Source organism: Apus apus, chromosome W, assembly GCF_020740795.1.
Source record: "Apus apus isolate bApuApu2 chromosome W, bApuApu2.pri.cur, whole genome shotgun sequence".
Taxonomy (NCBI): Eukaryota; Metazoa; Chordata; class Aves; order Apodiformes; family Apodidae; genus Apus; species Apus apus.
In genome coordinates, this window is record NC_067311.1 from 9,921,612 (window position 1) to 9,942,132 (window position 20,521).

The window sequence follows — 20,521 nt, forward strand, 5'->3', positions numbered from 1 at the left end:
TACAGCTAGAGAATGGTATATAGAACCAAGGCCACTGCTTAGTTCTGGAAAACACCTTATGCTCCTGAACCAGAAGGGAGCAAAGGGGTCACATCCTCCTTTGGGGAGGAGCGGACCAGACAGGTGACCAAAATTGACCAAACTAAGTATTCCATCCCATACGTGTCATACTCAGTATAAATTTGAGGGATCATGAGGGTCAAGCTCTCTTCGTCCATGGCCAGTGGCCTGGGAGGATTCTGTCTGCTTGTCTGCCGTGGATCCTGATCCGTATGTTCCTGAATCCATGCATTCCTGCACCCAGCTCCTGTCTGCTACTTACTCCAGGAGTTGAGTCTGGGACTTTTCCAGGGCCTACCCTGCAGCCTTGGTGGTGATGTGAGCATTATTGGAGGGGGTGGGAGCTCGATAGTTGTTTTTTTTTTATAAACTTTACTTATTTAATTCTTTTCCTTCTCATTACTACTGTTTCATTAAAGCTGTGTAGTTTAATTACAAACCCACAAGTCTCTCTCCCTTATTCCCTCTGCTTCCCTATAGGGGGAGCAAGGGGGGTTAATAGAGAGCATCTGTCATTTGTTTAATTGCTGGCCCAGCATTAAACCGCGACAACTGCAAAGACATGTACTTGATGGATGGACCACTCGGTGGATAAGGAGTTGGATGGATGGTCACACTCAAAAGAGTTGTGGTCAAGGGCTCAATGTCCAAATGGAGACCACTAATGAGCAACATTCCTCAAGGGTTGGTATCGAGACTGGCACAGTTTAACATTTTTTTCGGCGAGATGGATGGTGGGATCAAGTGCACCCTCAGCAAATTTGCTGACAACACCAAGCTGCGTGATGCAGTAGACATGCTGGGGGGGAGGGATGCCAACCAGTGGGACCCTGACAGGCTTGAGAGGTGGGCCCAAGCCAAACACATGAAGTTTAATAAGGCCAAGAGCAAGGTCCTGCACGTGTCAGGGCAATCCCAAGCAGAATTAATGGAGAACAGCCCTAAGGAAAAGGACTTGGGGGGTGTTAGTTGATGAGAAGCTCAACACGAGCTGGCAATGTGCACTCACAGCCCAGAAAGCCAACCAGGGAGGACTCCGTCCATCCATCACCATCGACTGTTTGACTCAGGTTCGACAACAATGCTCTCGATCTCCTCCCCCTCCCACCCAGGGAGGGAAGGAGAGAGAGAAATAGAGAGAGACTTGGCTGGATTGAAAACCAAAATACACAGCTTTAATTAAACACTAATGAATGATATAAGAAAATATATACAATTATATACAAATATGTTCAGATATCTGCAAAAGCCTCTTGCCTCCCCCCAGCCCCAGCAACTCCCACAGCACTCCCCTTAGCTGCGAACAGTCCCGAAGAATCCCGGACTGCTGCTGGAGAAAAGCACAGAGTGATGAGGGTCAGGAGAGCTCGAGCCTGGGGCTCAATGGTGATGGATGGATGGAGTCCTCCCCGGACGCCGGCCATGGATGGAAGAGAAGGGAAGAAGAAGAAGGAAGTTGTCTTCTGTGATCTCTGACCTGCCTCTGAGCTTATGTAGATATATGGAATGGAATATCTCTGGCCAATTTTACTGTCTGTCTAACTCAGCCTCCTACGGGGGGGTCACAGATCTCCCCGTAGTGTCTGAGCCGGCAGAGTAAAGGTGCGACCTTGAAGTCCCAGCAGTTACAAAAACACTCCTCTCTTATCAGCCTTAGCTGGAAGGCTCTGTGACTAATAAAAGAAAGGTTACTGAAGGAAAAAAATCAGTAAAAGGAAAATTGGCTTCATCCTGGCTTAAACCAGGACAGCATTGTTTGGTAAATTTTCATTATTGGTTTGGCTCATGTTAATTGGTAAACTAACGGCTTAAGAGAGGCTGCTACTTTGGTAGTCAAGAACTGTTCAGATAATGGAACTGGTATATAACATCTCACTCATTTTGCTTCACTAACATTTCCCCTTATTGTTAAACAGTGGTTCAGCTATGGATTCAGATTCTATGATTTGGTGCCTATACTTATGTTTTATGCAAGTGCTAGATGTAGGTACTGTTGAAGGCAGCACCATGTCTGTGGTCATCTGTGTGACAGGCCATATCAGTGTCCTCTGTGTGTGATAGGTCCCTAGAATACATGCTCAGCTTCACTAGTTGTTGAACTTGCAAATGGAAAAGTGGCAGCTGCATCCCACAGCCTAGGCAGAGGCCCCAGTTCCCCAGGCTGGGCTTTCAGAAGCTGAGGAGAATTGAGTCCTGGACTGGAGAAGATGGCCATGGGGTCTAAGACAACTGTCCGCTGCCAATGTCCCCTTCAACCAACTGTCCACCAGCCAACTTCTCACCGTACACTTCTGCACCACCGACTCTCCACCAGCACAACTGTACACTGATCAGCAGATGGCGCTCAATTCAGCACTGTGAACAGAACCTCGAGGGAGCAGGCAGCGATAAGATTAGATAATTAATGAAAAGATAAAGGCAACTGAATCAAACATATTACAAACAGGTTGTTTAAGGTCACAGTCCTGAACATCACTTTTAAAAAAATGTGTTTTGATGTTTTTTAATTGCATTTATTTAACATTAAGAAAACATCTCACATTTGATTGAGTTGCCTTCATCTAATCGTGAGATAACTGAAAACAGTTGCCAAGCAAGGTGGACACCTCTGATGGCCAAGCACAATGAAGGTGTGACATTAATCGCAAACCTAGCCCTGGCACTTGCAGAAATTACTTCTGAGGAGGGAGTTAGACTGTACCAATACATTGATAACATATTAATAGGGGGATCTGATACTGCTGCAGTAGGGCAAACCCAAACAAAAATAATTACTCACCTAGAAAGTCTAGGACTTCAGATTCCAGCAGAAAAGTTGCAACTGCCCTCTCCTGAGGTAAAGTTTCTAGACATATAGTGGAAAGGGAGAGCAATGTGCATTCCTCCCAGCACCCTGACTACCTTAGAACAAATAAAGATACCCAAGAACAAAAAGGAATTGCAACATGTCCTAGGTCTATTAGTATTCTGGAGGAAACATTCCAGATTTCTCCATTATAGCTCACCCTCTGTATGACCTAACACAAAAAAGAGCTGCCTGGAATTGGACTTCCATTCATGAGGAAGCCTTAAAATTATTAATTTTTGAAGTATATCAGGCCTTAGGCCCGATACACCCCTCAGATCCACTTCAAATTGAGTGGGGCTTTGCAATTCATGGGGCATCAATACACATATGGCAGCGTGGACGAGAGGGTCCAACTCAACCCATTTGGTTTTACTCATGCAGCTTTAAGGATGTAGAAAAACATTACTCCATCTGGGAAAAAGAGCTGTTTGTAGTCAGTCTTGCCTTGCAAGAAGCCGAGAAAACCATAAAGTCACAAACAATAGTTCTGAAGGGACCCTTTAAGGTCCTAAAACCTGTGCTAGCCGGCACTCCACCCCCTGCAGGAGATGCAGAGAGAAACTGTTAGAAAATGGTATGCTCAGTTAGAACATTACAGTCACATATATCAAATAGAGGAGGGAACACCCAAAATACTTCAAATACAAGAAGGACCATCTGTGTCCCCAGATAAGGAAATTCTTCCTTCCTATATCAGAGAAGCCCCCTTATTTGAATCCCATCTGAGAAATGTGTGGTTCACTGATGCCTCTTCAAAGAGAGAGGAAAAAATATGGAAATACCGAGCAGTAGCTCTGCATGTTGATTCCGGAGAACAAATCATAACAGAAGGAGAAGAGAGTGCTCAAGTAGGGGAATTAATAGCAGTTTGGAGTGTGATAACAAGGAACGCAGACAGCAACGAGCCCATATACATTTAATACAGACTCATATGCTGTATTCAAAGGATGCACGGAGTGGCTTCCCTTTTGGGAACAGAACCAGTGGGAAGTAAACAGAGTGCCTGTGTGGCAAAGAGATAAGTGGGAAGAGATATTAGATGTGGCTAAACAAAAATCCATATCGGTGGGATGGGTAGCTGCCCACCAAGAGGGAGAACATCCAGCCCACGTCCTGAATTAATCAAGTAGATTCTCTCACCTGTTCAGCTGTTTTGGCTGAGGAAGAGGAGAAAGAAGAGGGTGGCTACATGTTAAGCATGGCCACTCTGGAGCAAAAGATTTGTTAAGAGAGACTGCAAGCAGAGGTGGCCTGTCACTCGAAGGGCACGTGAAACAGTTATCTCTGCATGTGGTCTGTGCTGCACTAGACTAGAAAAACACCCCCTACAAGACCCCCCACTTCACTTACGTGAGGGAAAAGGACTTTGGGATACCTGGCAAGTGGACTATATTGGTCCCTATAGGAAATCAGAAGGGAAACGATATGTATTGGTGGGAGTAGAGGTAGTATCAGGGTTAGTACAAGCAGAAGCTGTAACATGAGCAACAGGAGACAGTACAGTAAGGGGTCTAAAAATATGGTTTAGTTTTTTACCTAAACCAAAGCCAATTCAATCAGATAATGGTATCCACTTTTCTGCCAGGATAGTCCAAGAATAGGCAGACTGAAAGAATTCAGTGGGTATTTCATACTCCCTATTACCCACAAGCAAATGGGATAGCAGAAAGAACAAACGGTCTTCTTAAATGATTCCTAAGACCCCAAGATTCAGGGTGGTCAGACCAGCTCTGGGATGCAATGACTAAGGTAAATGATCAGTGGGGAGTAAATGGATGTCCACGACTTACAGTATTTTGCCCCAAAGCACCAACTATTCCCACAAATGATGGGCCTGATGATCCCAGGAACCCTTTGCACTATATCCAGGCCAATCAGTGCTGGTAGACCTATATACAGCGGGACAAGTCCCACTGGTACTAAAGACTCCCATAAATGTATATGTGTGCATAGCCTCCGATGCCCATGACAGAGAACATAAAATTAATACCAGGTGGATAGTCCCCTCTTTTTAAAACTGGTTCTGGTAGAGCTGGGTTTTCTTTTCTCTTACAGGAAAGGAATCCACTGAACATCAGAGAGGCCTGCAACAAACTGGAGGCTTATGCTGCTTTTGATTTTTTCACTTATTTGTACAGTTTTTAGTATTGTAATTTTCATAGTATGTATATATTATCACCACTGTCATTGTTTTGGACAACCTGTCTCTTCTCCCTTAGTGTCAAGGGAGGAGATGAAAATGTTGCACATAATCTAGCATGGGACTTGATTCAGAGTTTTACACACATGGAATAATACAGATCAAGGACTGTGTATTGCTATGCCTAGATCTGCTAAAGACAGTTTATGATTTTTTGCTATTCCTATTAACCTGTCCTTTGTGTTTAATATGACTAAGGTAACACGCCCTGTCTATCTGCCAAAATTGTGGATTCATGATTATTATAATACCAGGATACAGTAGACTAAAATCTCATGAGTTGAAGGAGTAGAGAAAGTATGGATGCCCATAAAGAAATAGTTCCTCAATGCCAACAGACTTGGCCAAATATGTAAAACTGCTATTCCAGCATTTGATGCGACCATCCCATATCAAGTATTGGGACCTAGATCACTAGTTGCTTATGGAAACACATGGAAAGTGGTGGGAAAGAACACATTCCTGAACAATAGAGGAAGATGGTCTTGTGAGGACTGACCCTGGGATCCAAAATTTTATCCCCTTAGTAAACCTGACTATTATGAGACAAATCATGTCACAAATTTGACAGTGAACTGCTGTGTGGAACTTCCAAAGACTGTTGCCACCACTGTCTGAGATTTATCAAACTTAACATGGACTTGGTCACGTAATGCAACATTGAAAGCCTTTAAGTTTAATCCACCTAGTGCTCCTGTTAAGAGCCCCTTGTTTAATTGTAGTAAGGTAATAACCTGTAACAATGGCCCAGGTGACCCTCCTGAAACCTGTTTTATCCAGTCCCTATGAACTTTAATTCAAGATACGTGTATTTGCTGGGGACACCCCCCTAGGGGATGGAAAAATAACGATATTCAGTGTGACACCACCCAATATGATAGCAACAGAGCTCGGATATGTGGAGTCCCTGGAACACATTACCCTGTAAAGGGTACCTGCATAGAGTAAAATCCTAGACTGTTTTTTATAGATTATACTGACCTGTGAGTCAAGTATTCACCCTGCCCCCCTTGGCCTAGCGTGGGAGTGTTCCGATGGCAAGTTCTATTCATACCTCTCTAAAACAACATGCTGGACTGAGTGTACTTCCATCCCTCTGCCCATCTCATATTACAATTTCCTTAAGTTTTGCTAAGTTGAAATCCATTGCTAAGTTCTTCTATTTGTAATTCATTGCTTTTGAGAGTATAGTGTGGTGTGTTTCTGACAAGCTTTATAATCTTACACAATTTTAAGTAAAGGTGTGTTTTGTGAAAGCCTCATGGGTAATGGTCTTACTCCTAGAGTACCGCACAGGGAATTCTCTAGCTTAATCTCACCGAATGGGTTGTTAAAAGAGATTAATTAAGAGAGGAGGACTGGATCAGAATCTCCCTGGGTTGACTGCCATTACAGAAACATGGCGGGATGAAACTCAGGACTGGAATGCTAAAACAGACAGCTACAAGCTCTTCAAAAGTATCCTGGTTTGAGACAGGATGAATCCAATTTTCCTTTTACTGATTTTTTTTTCCTTCAGTAAGGTTTCTTTTAACTAGTCACAGAGCATTCGAGCTAAGGCTGACAAGAGCGGAATGTTTTTGTAACTGCTGGGTCTTCAAGGTTGCACTTTCACTCTGCCAGCTCAGACACTACGGGGAGATCTATGACCCCACGTAGGCAGCTGAGTTAGACAGACAGCAAAATTGGCCAGAGATATTCCATTCCATATATCTACGTAAGCTCAGAGGCAGGTCAGAGATCACAGAAGACAACTTCCATCCTGCTTATTCTTCCCTTCTCCTTGGTCCATGGCCGGCGTCCGGGGAGGACTCTGTCCATCCAGCACCATCGACCCTTAGGCTCGAGCTCTCCTGACCCTCATCACTGTGCTTTCTCCAGCAGCAGCTCCGGGATTTCTCGGAACTGCTCCAGCTGAGGGGAGTGCTGTGGGAGGTGCTGGGGGTGGGGTGAGGCAAGAGGCTTTTGCACATACCTGAACATATTTGTATATAATTGTATATATATTTTCTTATATCATTCATTAGTGTTTAATTAAAGTTGTGTATTTTGGTTATCAATCCAGCCAAGTCTCTCTCATTTTCTCTCTCTCCTTCCCTACCTGGGTGGGAGGGGGAGGGGATCGAGAGCATTGTTGTCGGACCTGAGTCAAACGGTGACAACAATTTATATTTCCACCCCATATTCCATACCATATATTACATATAAGCTCTGTACTTGGCCAGCTGTCAAATAAAGGATTCTCCCGCAGAGTCAGATTACCCTGAGGTACACATTGTACTTCACCATCCTCCATCATTACACACCAGGTATGTCCAGGTCCCGGAGCAAAAGCAATACCCCGGACAGGTTTACCTTTGCCTGAAGCAGGATAGACCCAGACACTTTTACCCAGCAGGTTTCTTTCACACACCACAGGGACTTTATCCCCATCTGCAGTATGCAAAAGGTCTGACTGAGCAGGACCAGCCCGACTGGTGGATCCCCTGGTATTAACTAACCAGATGGCCTTTGCCAAATTTTTGTCACAGTTTTTGAAAGTTCCACCACCCATTACCTTCAGGGTAGCTTTCAAAAAACCATTGTACCTTTCAACTTTCCCTGAGGCCTGTGCATAGTATGGGTTATGGTAGATCCACTCCATACCATGCTCTTTAGCCCAGTCAGTGACAAGACTGCTTTTGAAATGAGTCCCATTGTCTGACTCAATTCTCTCTGGACTACCATGCCTCCACAAGATTTGCTTCTCAAGGCCCAGGATAGTATTCCTGGCTATGGCATGAGGCACAGGATATGTTTCCAACCATCCTGTACTTGTTTCCACTATTGTAAGCACATAGCGCTTACCCTGGCGGCTCTGTGGCAGTGGGATGTAGTCAACTTGCCAGGCCTCTCCAAACCTGTACTTGGACCACCTCCCCTCATACCACAAAGGTTTCAACCGTTTTGCCTGCTTAATTGCAGCGCAGGTCTCACAGTCGTGGATCACCTGTGCAATAGCATCCATGGTTAAGTCCACCCCTCGGTCACGAGCCCATTTGTATGTTGCATCTCTGCCCTGATGACCTGAAGTGTCATGGGCCCATCGAGCCAGAAAGAGCTCACCCTTGTGTTCCCAGTCTAAGTCTACTTGGAACACTTGGGCAGCCTCATCTGCTCATTGGTTGTGTTGATGTTCCTCAGTGGCTCGACTCAGAGGCACGTGTGCATCTACATGACGCACTTTTACCACCAGTTTCTCTATCTGAGCTGCAATGTCCTTCCACAGCTCAGCAACCCAAATAGGTTTACCCTTTCGCTGCCAGTTGTTCTGCTGCCACTGCTTTAGCCAACCCCACAAGGCATTTGCTGCCATCCACGAGTCAGTGTAAAGATAGAGTCTCGGCCACCCCTCTCGCTCAGCAATGTCCAAAGCCAGCTGGATGGCTTTGACCTCTGCAAACTGACTTGATTCACCTTCTCCTTCAGCTACTTGTGCAACTGTTAGCATAGGACTCTACATGGCAGCTTTCCACTTCCGGCAGTTCCCTACAAGATGACAGGAGCCATCGGTGAAAAGGGCAAACTGTTTCTCAGTCTCTGGTAGATGATCATATGGTGGAGCTTCTTGAGCCTGTCTCACCACTTCCTGTTTCAGCTCACTGGGTGATTAAAGCAGTCCATATACTCCAAGACACATCGGTGGCATGATGGACAGGAGAGAGGTTATTCTGGAACATGAATCTCAGCACTGGTAATCTGGGCACCAGGAGAAGCTGCGCTTCGGTGCCAGTCACTTCTGAAGCAGCTCTAACTTCTTCATATGCTGCAAGTATCTCCTTGTCAGTTGTTGTGTAGTTGGCCTCGGAACCTCTGCAGCTCTGGCTCCAGAATCCCAAGGGTCGACCTCGAGTCTCCCCTGGTGCTTTCTGCCAGAGGCTCCAGTTGGGACCCTGTAACATGGAATATGCATTCTGCAGAAACCAACAGTCCCTAAAAAGGTTTGAGTGTCCTTTCTAGTTGATGGCGGGGCCATAGCTGTTATTTTGTTAATCACATCCATTGGGATCTGGTGACAACCATCTTGCCACTTGATTCCCAGGAATTGGATCTCTCGTGAAGGTCCCTTGACCTTGCTTCTTTTCACAGCAAAACCAGCATCCAGAAGAATTTGGATGATCTTTTTACCTTTCTCAAAAACTTCTGGTGTGTCACTCCACACAATAATTTCAACAATGTACTGCAGGTGTTCTGGAGTTCCACCCTTCTCCAGTGCAGCATGAATCAGTCCATGGCAAATGGTTGAGCTGTGTTTCCACCCCTGGGGTAGTCAATTCCAGGTGTACTGGGCTCCCCTCCAGGTGACGTGGACATACCTGGTGTGTGATGATGGAGTATGGTGAAGTACAATATGTACCTCAAGGTAATCTGACTCTGGGGGAGAATCTCTAATTTGACAGCTGGTCAAGTACAGATCTTATATGTAATATATGGTATGGAATATGGGGTGGAAATATAAATTGTTGTCACCGTTTGACTCAGGTCCGACAACAATGCTCTCGATCCCCTCCCCCTCCCACCCAGGTAGGGAAGGAGAGAGAGAAAAAGAGAGAGACTTGGCTGGATTGAAAACTAAACTACACAGCTTTAATTAAACACTAATGATATAAGAACATATATACAATTATATACAGATATGTTCAGGTATGTGCAAGAGCCTCTCGCCTCCCCCCTCCCCCAGCAACTCCCACCACACTCCCCTGAGCTGGAACAGTTCCAAGAAATCCCGGAGCTGCTGCTGGAGAAAGCAGAGAGTGATGAGGGTCAGGAGAGCTCGAGCCTAAGGGTCGATGGTGATGGATGGACAGAGTCCTTCCCGGACACTGGCCATGGACCGAGGAGAAGGGAAGAATAAGCAGGATGGAAGTTGTCTTCTGTGATCTCTGACCTGCCTCTGAGCTTACGTAGATATATGGAATGGAATATCTCTGGCCAATTTTGCTGTCTGTCTAACTCAGCTTCCTACGGGGGGGTCATAGATCTCCCCGTAGTGTCTGAGCCGGCAGAGTGAAAGTGCGACCTTGAAGCCCCAGCAGTTAGAAAAACATTCCACTGTCTTATCAGCTTTAGCTAGAACAGAGTGTTGCTAGTTAAAAGAAAGCTTACTGAAGGAAAAAAAAAAATCAGTAAAAGGAAAATTGGCTTCATCCTGGCTCAAACCAGGGTAAGAAGGGATAGGCAAGGAAAGAGAGGAGGTGGGGTGGCTCTATATGTCAAGGAGTGCTTTGATTGCATAGAACACAATGATAGTGATGACAATGTGGAGTGTTTGTGGGTAAAGATGAGGGGGAAGGAAAATAAGGTGGATATCCTGTTGGAAGTCTGCTACAGACCATCCAACCAGGATGAGGAAGCAGATGAAACATTTTTCAGGCAGTTGGCAGAAGTCTCAAAATCACCAGCCCTGGTTCTGGTGGGGGACTTTAACCTACCGGACATCTGCTGGAATAATAACTCAGCCGCAAGCAGGCAGGCTAGGAGGTTCCTCGAGTGTATGGAAGATAACTTTCTAACACAGCTGGTAAGCGAGCCTACCAGGGGAGGTGCCTTACTGGACCTGCTGTTCACTAACAGGGAAGGAGTGGTGGGGGATGTGGAGGTCGGAGGCCATCTTGGGCTTAGCGACCATGAAATGGTTAAATTCTCGATACTTAGTGAAATAAGGAGAGGAGTCACCAAAACCTCCACTATGGACTTCCTGAGGGCAGACTTTGGCCTGTTTAGAACACTGGTTAAGAGAGTCCCTTGGATGTCAATTCTGAGGGGCAAAGGGGTTCAGGAAGGCTGGATGCTCTTCAAGAAGGAAGTCTTGAAAGCACAGGAGCAGGCTGTCCCCATGTGTCATAAAACAAACAGTCAGGGAAGACAACCGGCCTGGCTGAACAGGGAGCTTTTGCTGGGACTCAGGGAGAAAAAGAGTCTATCACCTTTGGAAGGAAGGGCGGGCACCTCAAGATGAGTACAGGGAGCTTGTGTGGACATTGTGAGGGACCAGCCCTCAGGACTTATACTTGCTGGAATTGGTGTTGAAACCCCATTGTAACCTCTAAACAAAGTCTCGTTTGCATCCCAAAAAGGCCTGCCTGAGAGGATGGAGACTGCACTGATGGTTATGACTCAAACACACTTGCACATCCTTGCGAAACAAGGAAGCTGCCTTGTCCTGGTGTGAGCCAGGATTAAGCCAATTTTTCTTTTTACTGATTTTTTTTTTCCTTCAGTAAGCTTTCTTGTAACTAGCAACTGTGTGTTCTGCTAGGCTGATAAGACAGTGGAATGTTTTTCTAACTACTGAGGTTTCAAGGTTACACCTTCACTCCGTCAGCTCAGACACTATGGGGAGATCTCTGACCCCCCCCCCCCGTGGGAGGCTGAGTTAGACAGACAGCAAAATTGGCCAAAGATATTCCATTCCATATATCTACGTAAGCTCAAAGGAAGGACAGAGATCTTAGAAGACAGCTTCCTTCTTCTTCTCGCCGCTCTCTTCCGTCCATGGCCGGCGTCCGGGGAGGACTCTGCTCATCCGTCACCGCCGACCCTTACGCTCGAGCTCTCCTGACCCTCATAACTCTCCGCTTTCTCCAGCAGCGGCTCCGGGATTTCTCGGGACTCTTGCCAGTTCAGGGGAGTGCTGTGGGAGTTGCTGGGGGTGGGGGGAGGCGAGAGGCTTTTGCCCATATCTGAATATATCTGTATATAATTGTATATATTTTCTTGTGTGATTCATTAGTGTTTTAATTAAAGCTGTGTAGTTTAGTTTTCAATCCAGCCAAGTCTCTCTCTTTTTCTCTCTCTCCTTCCCTGACTGGGTGGGGGGGGGAGGGGATCGAGAGCATTGTTGTCGGACCTGAGTCAAACGGTGACATGCCTATAAAACAGGGGGCTGCAATGGTGGGCTTCAGGAGTCTCACTGACAGCAACTCTCCCCCATTGGCTGGCCCAATGCCGGATCCAGGACTGGTGATTTTCTATTATCTGTCTCTAAAATTTTCTTCTCCTACTCTCTCTCTCTCCACCTTCCTAACATCATTAAGTAACGCAAGGCCTAACCATGATTTTTTCTCAGGTTGTGCAGCTTAAACATCTATGTATTGTGCTCTTGTGATCTAATTGTCAGCCTTTATGATCGTGCAGCCTAAGATAATAATTGAAGTATCCATATTCCTTCTATAGCTGTAAGTAAACCTAATATTCAAATACAGACCATGAGTGTCATTTCACCTTAATCTGATCAAGGGGTATCGGACGGTCGAGCATTTCCTTGGACCGTGACATTTTAATCACTCTCCCTGGAAGGGCCAGGTCTGAGACAAAGGTTGGATCCAGCCACACCTAGGCTCCTCTCTGAGAAGGACTTTAGAAAGCAAGGGGGCCTGATCTGAATCTCCCTGGGTTGCCCTACTCGGGTCATGACAGACATACAGAGAGAAAATCAGAAAGGCAAAAGCCCAGCTGGAGCTCAATCTGGCCACTACCATAAAGGACAATGAAAAAAGGTTTTACAAATACATTAACAGCAAAAAGAAATCCAGGGAGAATCTCCATCCCTTATTGGATGAGGGGGGGAACATGGCAACCAGGGATGAAGAAAAGGCTGAGATACTTAATGCCTTCTTTGCCTCCATCTTTAAGTCAGACCAGCTGCCTTCAGGGTATTTGACTTCCTGAGCTGGAATATAAGGATGGAGAGCAGAACAACCCCCCCATAATCCAGGAGGATGTGGTCAGAGACTTGCTGCAGCACCTAGACACTCAAAAGTCTATGGGACCAGATGGGATTCACCTGGAGGTACTGAGGGAGCTGGCAGAGGAGATTGCCAAGCCTCTCTCTATCATCAACAGTCCTGGATAACAGGGGAGGTCCCAAACAACTGGAGGCTTGCCAATGTGATGCCTATCTACAAGAAGGGCCAGAAGAAGGATCCTGGGAACTACAGGCCTGTCAGCCTGACCTCAGTACCAGGGAAAATCATGGAAAGGCTCATCTTGAGTGCGCTCATATGGCAAGTATAGGACAGCCATGGGATCAGGCCCAGCCAGCATGGGTTCAGGAAAGGCAGGTCCTGCTTGACTAACCTGATCTCCTTCTATGATCAGGTGACCCACCTGGTGAATGAGGGAAGAGCTGTGGATGTTGTCTATCTGGACTTTGGTAAGGCCTTTGACACCGTCTCCCACAGCATTCTCCTAGAGAAGCCCGTGGCACATGGCATAGGCAGGTACACTCTCTGCTGGGTAAAAAACTGGCTGGCTGGCCGAGCCCAGAGAGTTGTAGTGAATGGGGTTGGATCCAGCTGGCAGCCAGTCACCAGTAGTGTCCCTCAGGGCTCAGTTTTGTGTCCAGTCTTGTTCAATATCTTTATTAATGACCTAGATGAGGAGATGGAGTGCTTCCTAAGTAAGTTTGCAGATGACACTAAGCTGGGAGGAATTGTTGCTTTGCTTGAGGGAAGGAAGGCTCTGCAGAGAGACCTGGACAGACTGGATCAATGGGCCAAGGCCAATTGTATGAGGTTTAACAAGGCCAAGTGCTGGGTCCTGCACTTTGGTCACAACAACCCCATGCAAAGGTACAGGCTTGGGGATGAGTGGTTGGAAAGCTGCAAGGTGGAGAAGGACCTAGGGGTGCTGGTTGACAGCCAACTTAACATGAGCCAGCAGCGTGCCCAGGTGGCCAAGAAGGCCAATAGCATCCTGGCTTGCATCAGGAATAGTGTGGCCAGCCCAAGTAGAGAGGTGATCATGCCCCTGTACTCAGCATTGGTGATGCCACTCCTTGAGTACTGTGTGCAGTTCTGGGCCCTTCACTACAAGAAGGATGTAGAGTTGCTGGAGCGCATTCTGAGAAGAGCTACCAAGCTGGTGAAAGGTCTGGAGAATAAAACCTATGAGGAGAGGCTGAGGGAACTGGGATTGTTTAGTTTGAAGAAGAGGAGGCTGAGGAGAGACCTCATTGCTCTCTACAACTACCTGAAAGGAGGTAGTAGAGAAGTGGGAGTTGGCCTCTTCTCTCAAGTGAATAATGACAGGATGAGAGGAAATGGCCTGAAGCTGCACCAGGGGAGGTTTAGACTGGATATTAGAAAGAATTTCTTTACCAAGAGTGGTTGGACAGTGGAACAGGCTGCCCAGGGAGGTGGTGGAGTCACCATCCCTGGAAGTGTTTAAAAGAAATATATAGTGCTTAGCGACATAATTTAAGCACTGAAGGGAGCTGGCAGAAGTAATCACCAGACAGCTCTCCAACATCATTGAAAAGTCCTGGAAAACGGGAGAGGTGCCTGAGGACTGGAGGAAAGCCAGTGTCACTCCAGTCTTCAAAAAGGGCAAGAAACAGGACCCGGGTAAACTGCAGACCAGTCAGCCTCGCTTCCATCTCTGGAAAGATGATGGAGCAGCTCATTCTGGGGGTCATCTCTAAGCACATGGAAGAAAAGAAGGTTATCAGGAGTAGCCAGCATGGATTCACCAAGGGGAAATCATGTCTGGCTAATCTGATAGCCTTCTATGATGGTGTAACAGAATGGATAGATGCAGGGACAACAGTGGATGTTGTCTTCCTCGACTTTAGCAAGGCTTTTGACACTGTCTCCCATAACATCCTTGTGGATAAACTCAGGAAGCGTGAGTTAGAAGAGTGGACAGTGAGATGGACCCAGAACTGGCTAAACAATAGAGCCCAGAGTATTGTGATCAACGGTGCAGAGTCCAGTTGGAGACCTGTGACTAGTGGTGTTCCCCAAGGGTCAGTACTGGGCCCAGTCGTATTCAACATCTTCATCAATGACCTGGATGAGGGGATGGAGTGTATCCTCAGCAAGTTTGCTGATGATACAAAGCTGGGAGGATTGGCTGATACACCGGAAGGCTGTGCAGCCATTCAGCGAGATCTAGACAAACTGGAGAGCTGGGCAGAGATTAACCTAATGAGGTTCAACAAGAATAAGTGTAGAGTCCTGCACCTGGGGAGAAAAAACACCATGCACCAATACAGATTAGGGCTTGACCTGCTAGAAAGCAGCCCCATGCAGAAGGACCTTGGAGACCTGGTGGACAACAAGGTATCCATGGAACAGCAGTATGCCCTTGTGGCCAAGAGAGCCAATAGTATCTTGGGATGTACTAAGAACAGTGTGGCCAGCAGGTCAAGGGAGGTTCTCCTCCCCTTCTGCTCTGCCCTCGTAAGACCACATCTGGAGTACTGCATACAGTTCTGGGGTCCCCACTTCAAGAGGGATAGGGATATACTGGAAAGAGTCCAACAGAGGGCTACAAGGATGATTAAGGGACTGGAACATCTGTCATATGAGGAACGACTAAGAGACCTGGGGCTGTTTAGTCTTGAGAAGACTGAGAGGGGACCGTATCAATGTCTATAAATATCTGAAGAGTAGATGTCAAGAATGGGCCAGTCTCTTTTCAGTGGTGCCCTGTGATAGGACGAGGGGAAAAGGCACCAAGTTACAATCCAGGAAATTCCATTTCAACATGAGGAAGAACTTCTTTACTGTGAGGGTGATGGAGCCCTGGGACAGGCTACTCAGAGAGTTTGTGGAGTCTCCTTCTCTGAAGACTTTCAAGACCCCTCTGGATGCATTCCTCTGTGATCTGCCCTAGGTGTTCCTGCTGCAGCAGGGGGGTTGGACTCAATGACCTTCACAGGTCCCTTCCAACCCCTGTGATTATATGATTCTATGAACTCACATTTTGGAAAAATTTCAGACCTTCTGGCACAAGCAACAGTAACATCTAGATATAAAAACTTGAGAACATCAGAACACTTAACTAACAAAACCAGAAGCAAAACAATTGTTCCAGTAGTCTATTATATGGTATATAATTGCTCTGCATTAATTACAACTGTTGAAATAATCATGAAAATCAAGTGGCAGGGGATAATGGGAAACAGCAAGGGCCACTTTATAAGAAGTCAATATATTTAAAAGCTATTTATTTTTACAAGGGTTTAACCCTCTTTCTAACACCAGGATTTAGCGGTCTGCTGTGATGGATGCCCTTGACCCCCCTTAACCAAATCAGCAGCAGCTTGGTATGGGCTCCAAAGGAGGTAAAGGCCTTAGCTGTAGCTAGGCCAAGAACTCCTCTAGGAAACCCACAAAGGAGCAGAGCAACACAGTGAACACCAATAAGTTGTGGGTACAAGGAGTCTTTTGCATACCTCTCACATTGTATGCAATTTGACTATGAGCCAACCACTTTATTCCATAAATATGACAGCCTAAGTGAGCCTTCTTTGAGCTCTCCCTGCTAGGCAGTGGCTGCATGGCGAAGATGTTCCCTTGAGATGGGATGCTCCTCAAGGGTGCTCCTTGAAGCCACAAGATCTTTTTCCAATGACAGATCGCTGGATGAGCCCAATTTGAATTCTCCCTGAATGGCAACTGGACTGCACACCAGGCAACTCTCCCTTTTAGCAGGGATGCCTCTTAGTGTTAAGAGATATTAGTTGTTTAGCTTAAATAACTCAAGCTATAAATAGAATTAATCACTTTGAGTTATAATATTGTATGATTTAGTATGCTGTTTGCTTAGCTTTACTTACTTAGCATGAGCAGCAAGATTTGCTGAAGCCTTAGGCCACAAGCTGTAAATCTCCACGTATATTTACTGAACATGTACCTACTTAGTCAAAACAAGGCCTCCAGAGCCAGTGTAAATCAGAAGATATAGAGGCTTCAAGGCTACAGCCATCAAAAGCAGCTGCAACTAGACAAGATAATGGCCTGCCTGAAGACAGTGAAGGAATCCAATGAGGAACAAGAAGACCCCAGACACAAATATTACTACTGGACTGAACCACTGCGTGAGATGGGTGAATAGTCTGTAAGGGCATAATTGCCCAGGGATTTCTTTGGGTCAGTCCCTCTCCAGAGACACGAGTTGACCATGCTGCTGTACCACTCTATTAAATTATTTATTTTATAAAATCTGATGCCTGAGAGTCTGCTTTGGGAAACCAAGGGTTTGAACTTCAGAGTGAACTAACACCAGACACTCAGATGGAAGGCAACTGAAGTGGGAATAAGCATGATGAAACTTTGAAATCATAGCTAAGTGATATAAATAATTGGGTGTGCACATATAATGCTTTAGCTATAAATGCATATAATCCCTTAGACATAAACCACTGGCCAAGTCTGGGAGTAGGAGTGGATCCAGCTGCACTAGACTCCTCTCTGAGTAGGAGTTTAGAAAGCAAGGGGGTCCACTCTGAACCTCATGACTCAATGGGAGGGTCTCCCTTACCTTTCTGTGCCTCAAATCCTGGTATAAATAATTCTAAATTTATTCTAACCTGATTCTCCCTCTCTTTGTTTCCTCCATGTAGTAAGTAATAGAGTGAACCTTGCCATCGAACTTTAAGTCACACTTTTATCTAAACACTGCCCCAAGACAAGTTGGCGTAGTTGACAGAATCCTAAACACTCATCCATGATACCTGCGTATCAAAGATCCAAGGACTCAGCTGCATAACCTCAACTCAGACTGCTGAGAGAGCTGTGAGAAAGTCTGTAGAGAGGTCAAGGTGATATTGTAGGCAGATGTAGGATCACTGAGTTGGGGACTGTTTGTAGCTCAGAGTCAAGAGGGAAAACACTAGCATGGTGTGTATGTATGTATGGTACATAACTTCCTAGTCAGTATTTAAATGAACACATACTTAAAAAAAAACACAACTCATTTCCTGGAAATTCTCATATACTTTCATTAGAATAGAAAAACAACGCTGAAGCAGCTTACCACCTCTGTTGATGTTTCTGCATGTTCAGAAGCAACATGTTCTTGAAGAGTTGTTTCTGTATAACCCATCTTTCCACAATAAGGACAAGTAAAGGACTGCGGCTGCTCTACAGAGAAAGCTTCTCCACCATAATACAAATCTGGAAAAAGATTACATTTGAGGAGGGGTTATCTTCCAGCAGCATAGCTCATTATTTTATTTATACAATATCTTTATATATACACCTATGTGCATGTAATCACTGTCAAATTCATTCATTATTTAATCAAAACAAACATATTAATTCTGCACAAAGTGCACATGCCAATATTATAAAGCTAAATTAATATTAAATTGCATCACTCGAGGAAAGGTTTCCTTCACTGCTTATAGAGGAATAGCACTAAGCTACATAGAATCATAGGTAACTAAGTGCTGCTTTTTTTTTTCTTTTTTTGGAATTGTTTTGGTGGCTATGGGTGGCTTTACTGCTGTTTGGTTCTGGTTTATTGCTTTTGGGCATGGATTTAGAGATGCAGGTTTTCTGGGTTGTATGGTCTTAGCTCATGGTATAATGAATTTGTTAGGGATTATACCAGTTTCTGATCATTATGAAATGGTGATGGGCATGGCCAATTTAGAATGCTCTTGGGATGCTTGTGCTATTGTGTTTGTGTTATTAGGTCTCTTGAATATTTTCAAGTGTCTGGTCTTCCTTGAAGTGGACCCTTGGTATAGAGGTATGTGCTCGGTAGTGGCTGCAACTCCTGCAACAGGCCCTGCAGTGATGAGAAGCATTGCAGTCACTCAGACCCTGGCGATGGGTGATGCAGTTGACTTAAAACACTCACATGGTGCTAGTTGCCCCTATATATAAGAAGCAATACAGAAGAGGACCAGATTGTGAAGAGGTAACTAGCTGATATCTGTTCTTTAGTGAGTTGCAAGATATCTGCGAAGATTTAGAGTTGGTATGAAGGAGAGAAACTTGTTACTTGGCTGCTCTGGTGCTAGGATAATGGAGTGGATGGCATGGAATTAAGAAGGTAACAAAGCTAAGCAGTTTGGACAAATAGCTAGAGATGTGGGCATTAACAAAGGCTTAGCAAGAGAAGCACAGTCCCTCACTCCCTGGAGATGGCTTCCTGAGTGTGAAGAACAGGTATTCCTTTAGGGATTATGTCATATACAGAATATGTGGATGACTATTGAGAAAGGTGTCAAATGTCTGAGAGAAATAGCTGTGTGGGAGCTGATTTTTGCTAATTTGGATGACCCACAGGTACCATTGGATCCAGAAGTATCAGTTACTGGACCCATGTGGTACAAGTGGGTACTGAGCATGCTGCCAGCGTATACAAACTTTGCCATTGTGTGGCCGGAAGGATGATGAGGCACCAATGGTAGGTGAGTTGGATACTTGACTATGGCAATATACAAATAATTTATTTTCTTCCCTATGAGCCAGTATCTCTGCTATGGAAAAACCATCTGACAAATCTGTGGAACTGTGCAATAAGGTGCTAGACAGACTCCCAGGCAGAGAACAGGCTACACTTGCTATCTGTACCAACAAGCGTTTCTGCCATCCAGAGAAAGTGTACCCCTGAAAAGCCTGATAGAGACGCATCATGAGGTATCCTGTTTTTTCTTGTGTAACTATGGGGAAAACGTGAGAAAATGGGACAGAAGAATCTACCTTGTTCTTACAGGCACATGTGAATGAGTTGTAAGGCAAAAAGATCATAAAAGGGGGATCTTTGAAGAAAAGTGTTGCTTCAGTTTCTAGTGGACAGCCCCCCAGATGGTGCAGATGAACTTCAGCTTTTAATTAAAAATGTGTGACTAATGACAATAGACATCTAGTTCATGTGAGTCACTCATTCATGCCAATAACGGGCATTCTTCTCAGAATTGGAGGGGTCCTTTCTCCAGCCAGGTGGAGAACAGGGACAACTGAGTCTATTGGACCATGTGGGTTCGATGACCTCGCATGTCTGTTTCAAAAAAAAAAAAAGCTCTGGTGGACACCTGTGCACAAGGCACCATAATGCCCTCCAATTTTATCAGGATGGAATCAATTTCTATTGTTGGAGAAATAGGAGGAGCCCAGGAATTTACTATGACTGAAGCTGATGTTAGTCTGCTTGGACATGAGCGGTGAAAGCATCCTACAGTGAGTGACTGGCCCTGATGCCCCATTTGTTCTTAGTGTTTATTATCTTGGAAGGGGATACTTCAAGCACCTGAGTGGGCACTGGTTGGTGTTTAGTGTAGAGGTGGTGGAGACAGAGAAAATTAGATTGCTGTCTATCCTCTGTGGCTTATCAGAGGACCTTTCTATTGTGGGGCTGATGAAGAACAACTACAATGGTGAACTGGTGACAATACTGTACTAATAAATATACCCCTGAATCCCATCCAGAAGCTGAACTCTCAACTAAAGAACCACGTAGTGCTCACCTGTCCTGATTTGAGCCAGGATTAAACCAATTTTCCTTTTACTGTTTTGTTTTTTTTTCTTTAGTAAGCTCTCTTTTAACTAGCAGCAAGCTTTCCAGCTAGTGGACTGTCCTGGTGTGAGCCAGGATTAAGCCAATTTTTCTTTTTACTGATTTTTTTTTTCCTT

General features: G+C 45.3%; 2 protein-coding genes across 8 annotated transcripts in view; both read right to left on the bottom strand.

Annotated features, from left to right (window-relative positions):
- Positions 1-20,521, bottom strand: part of LOC127395168 (uncharacterized) — a 1,033,854-nt gene that overhangs the window by 615,537 nt on the left and 397,796 nt on the right. The window lies entirely within an intron of this gene.
- Positions 1-20,521, bottom strand: part of LOC127395190 (E3 ubiquitin-protein ligase KCMF1-like) — a 92,724-nt gene that overhangs the window by 16,686 nt on the left and 55,517 nt on the right. For 2 of the 3 annotated variants that reach the window (XM_051641755.1, XM_051641759.1), the window contains one exon: positions 17,913-18,052. In XM_051641755.1, coding sequence (XP_051497715.1) covers positions 17,913-18,052 — 140 coding nt within the window. The remainder of the gene's footprint in view (positions 1-17,912; positions 18,053-20,521) is intronic. The other variant, XM_051641758.1, reaches the window with a different exon arrangement.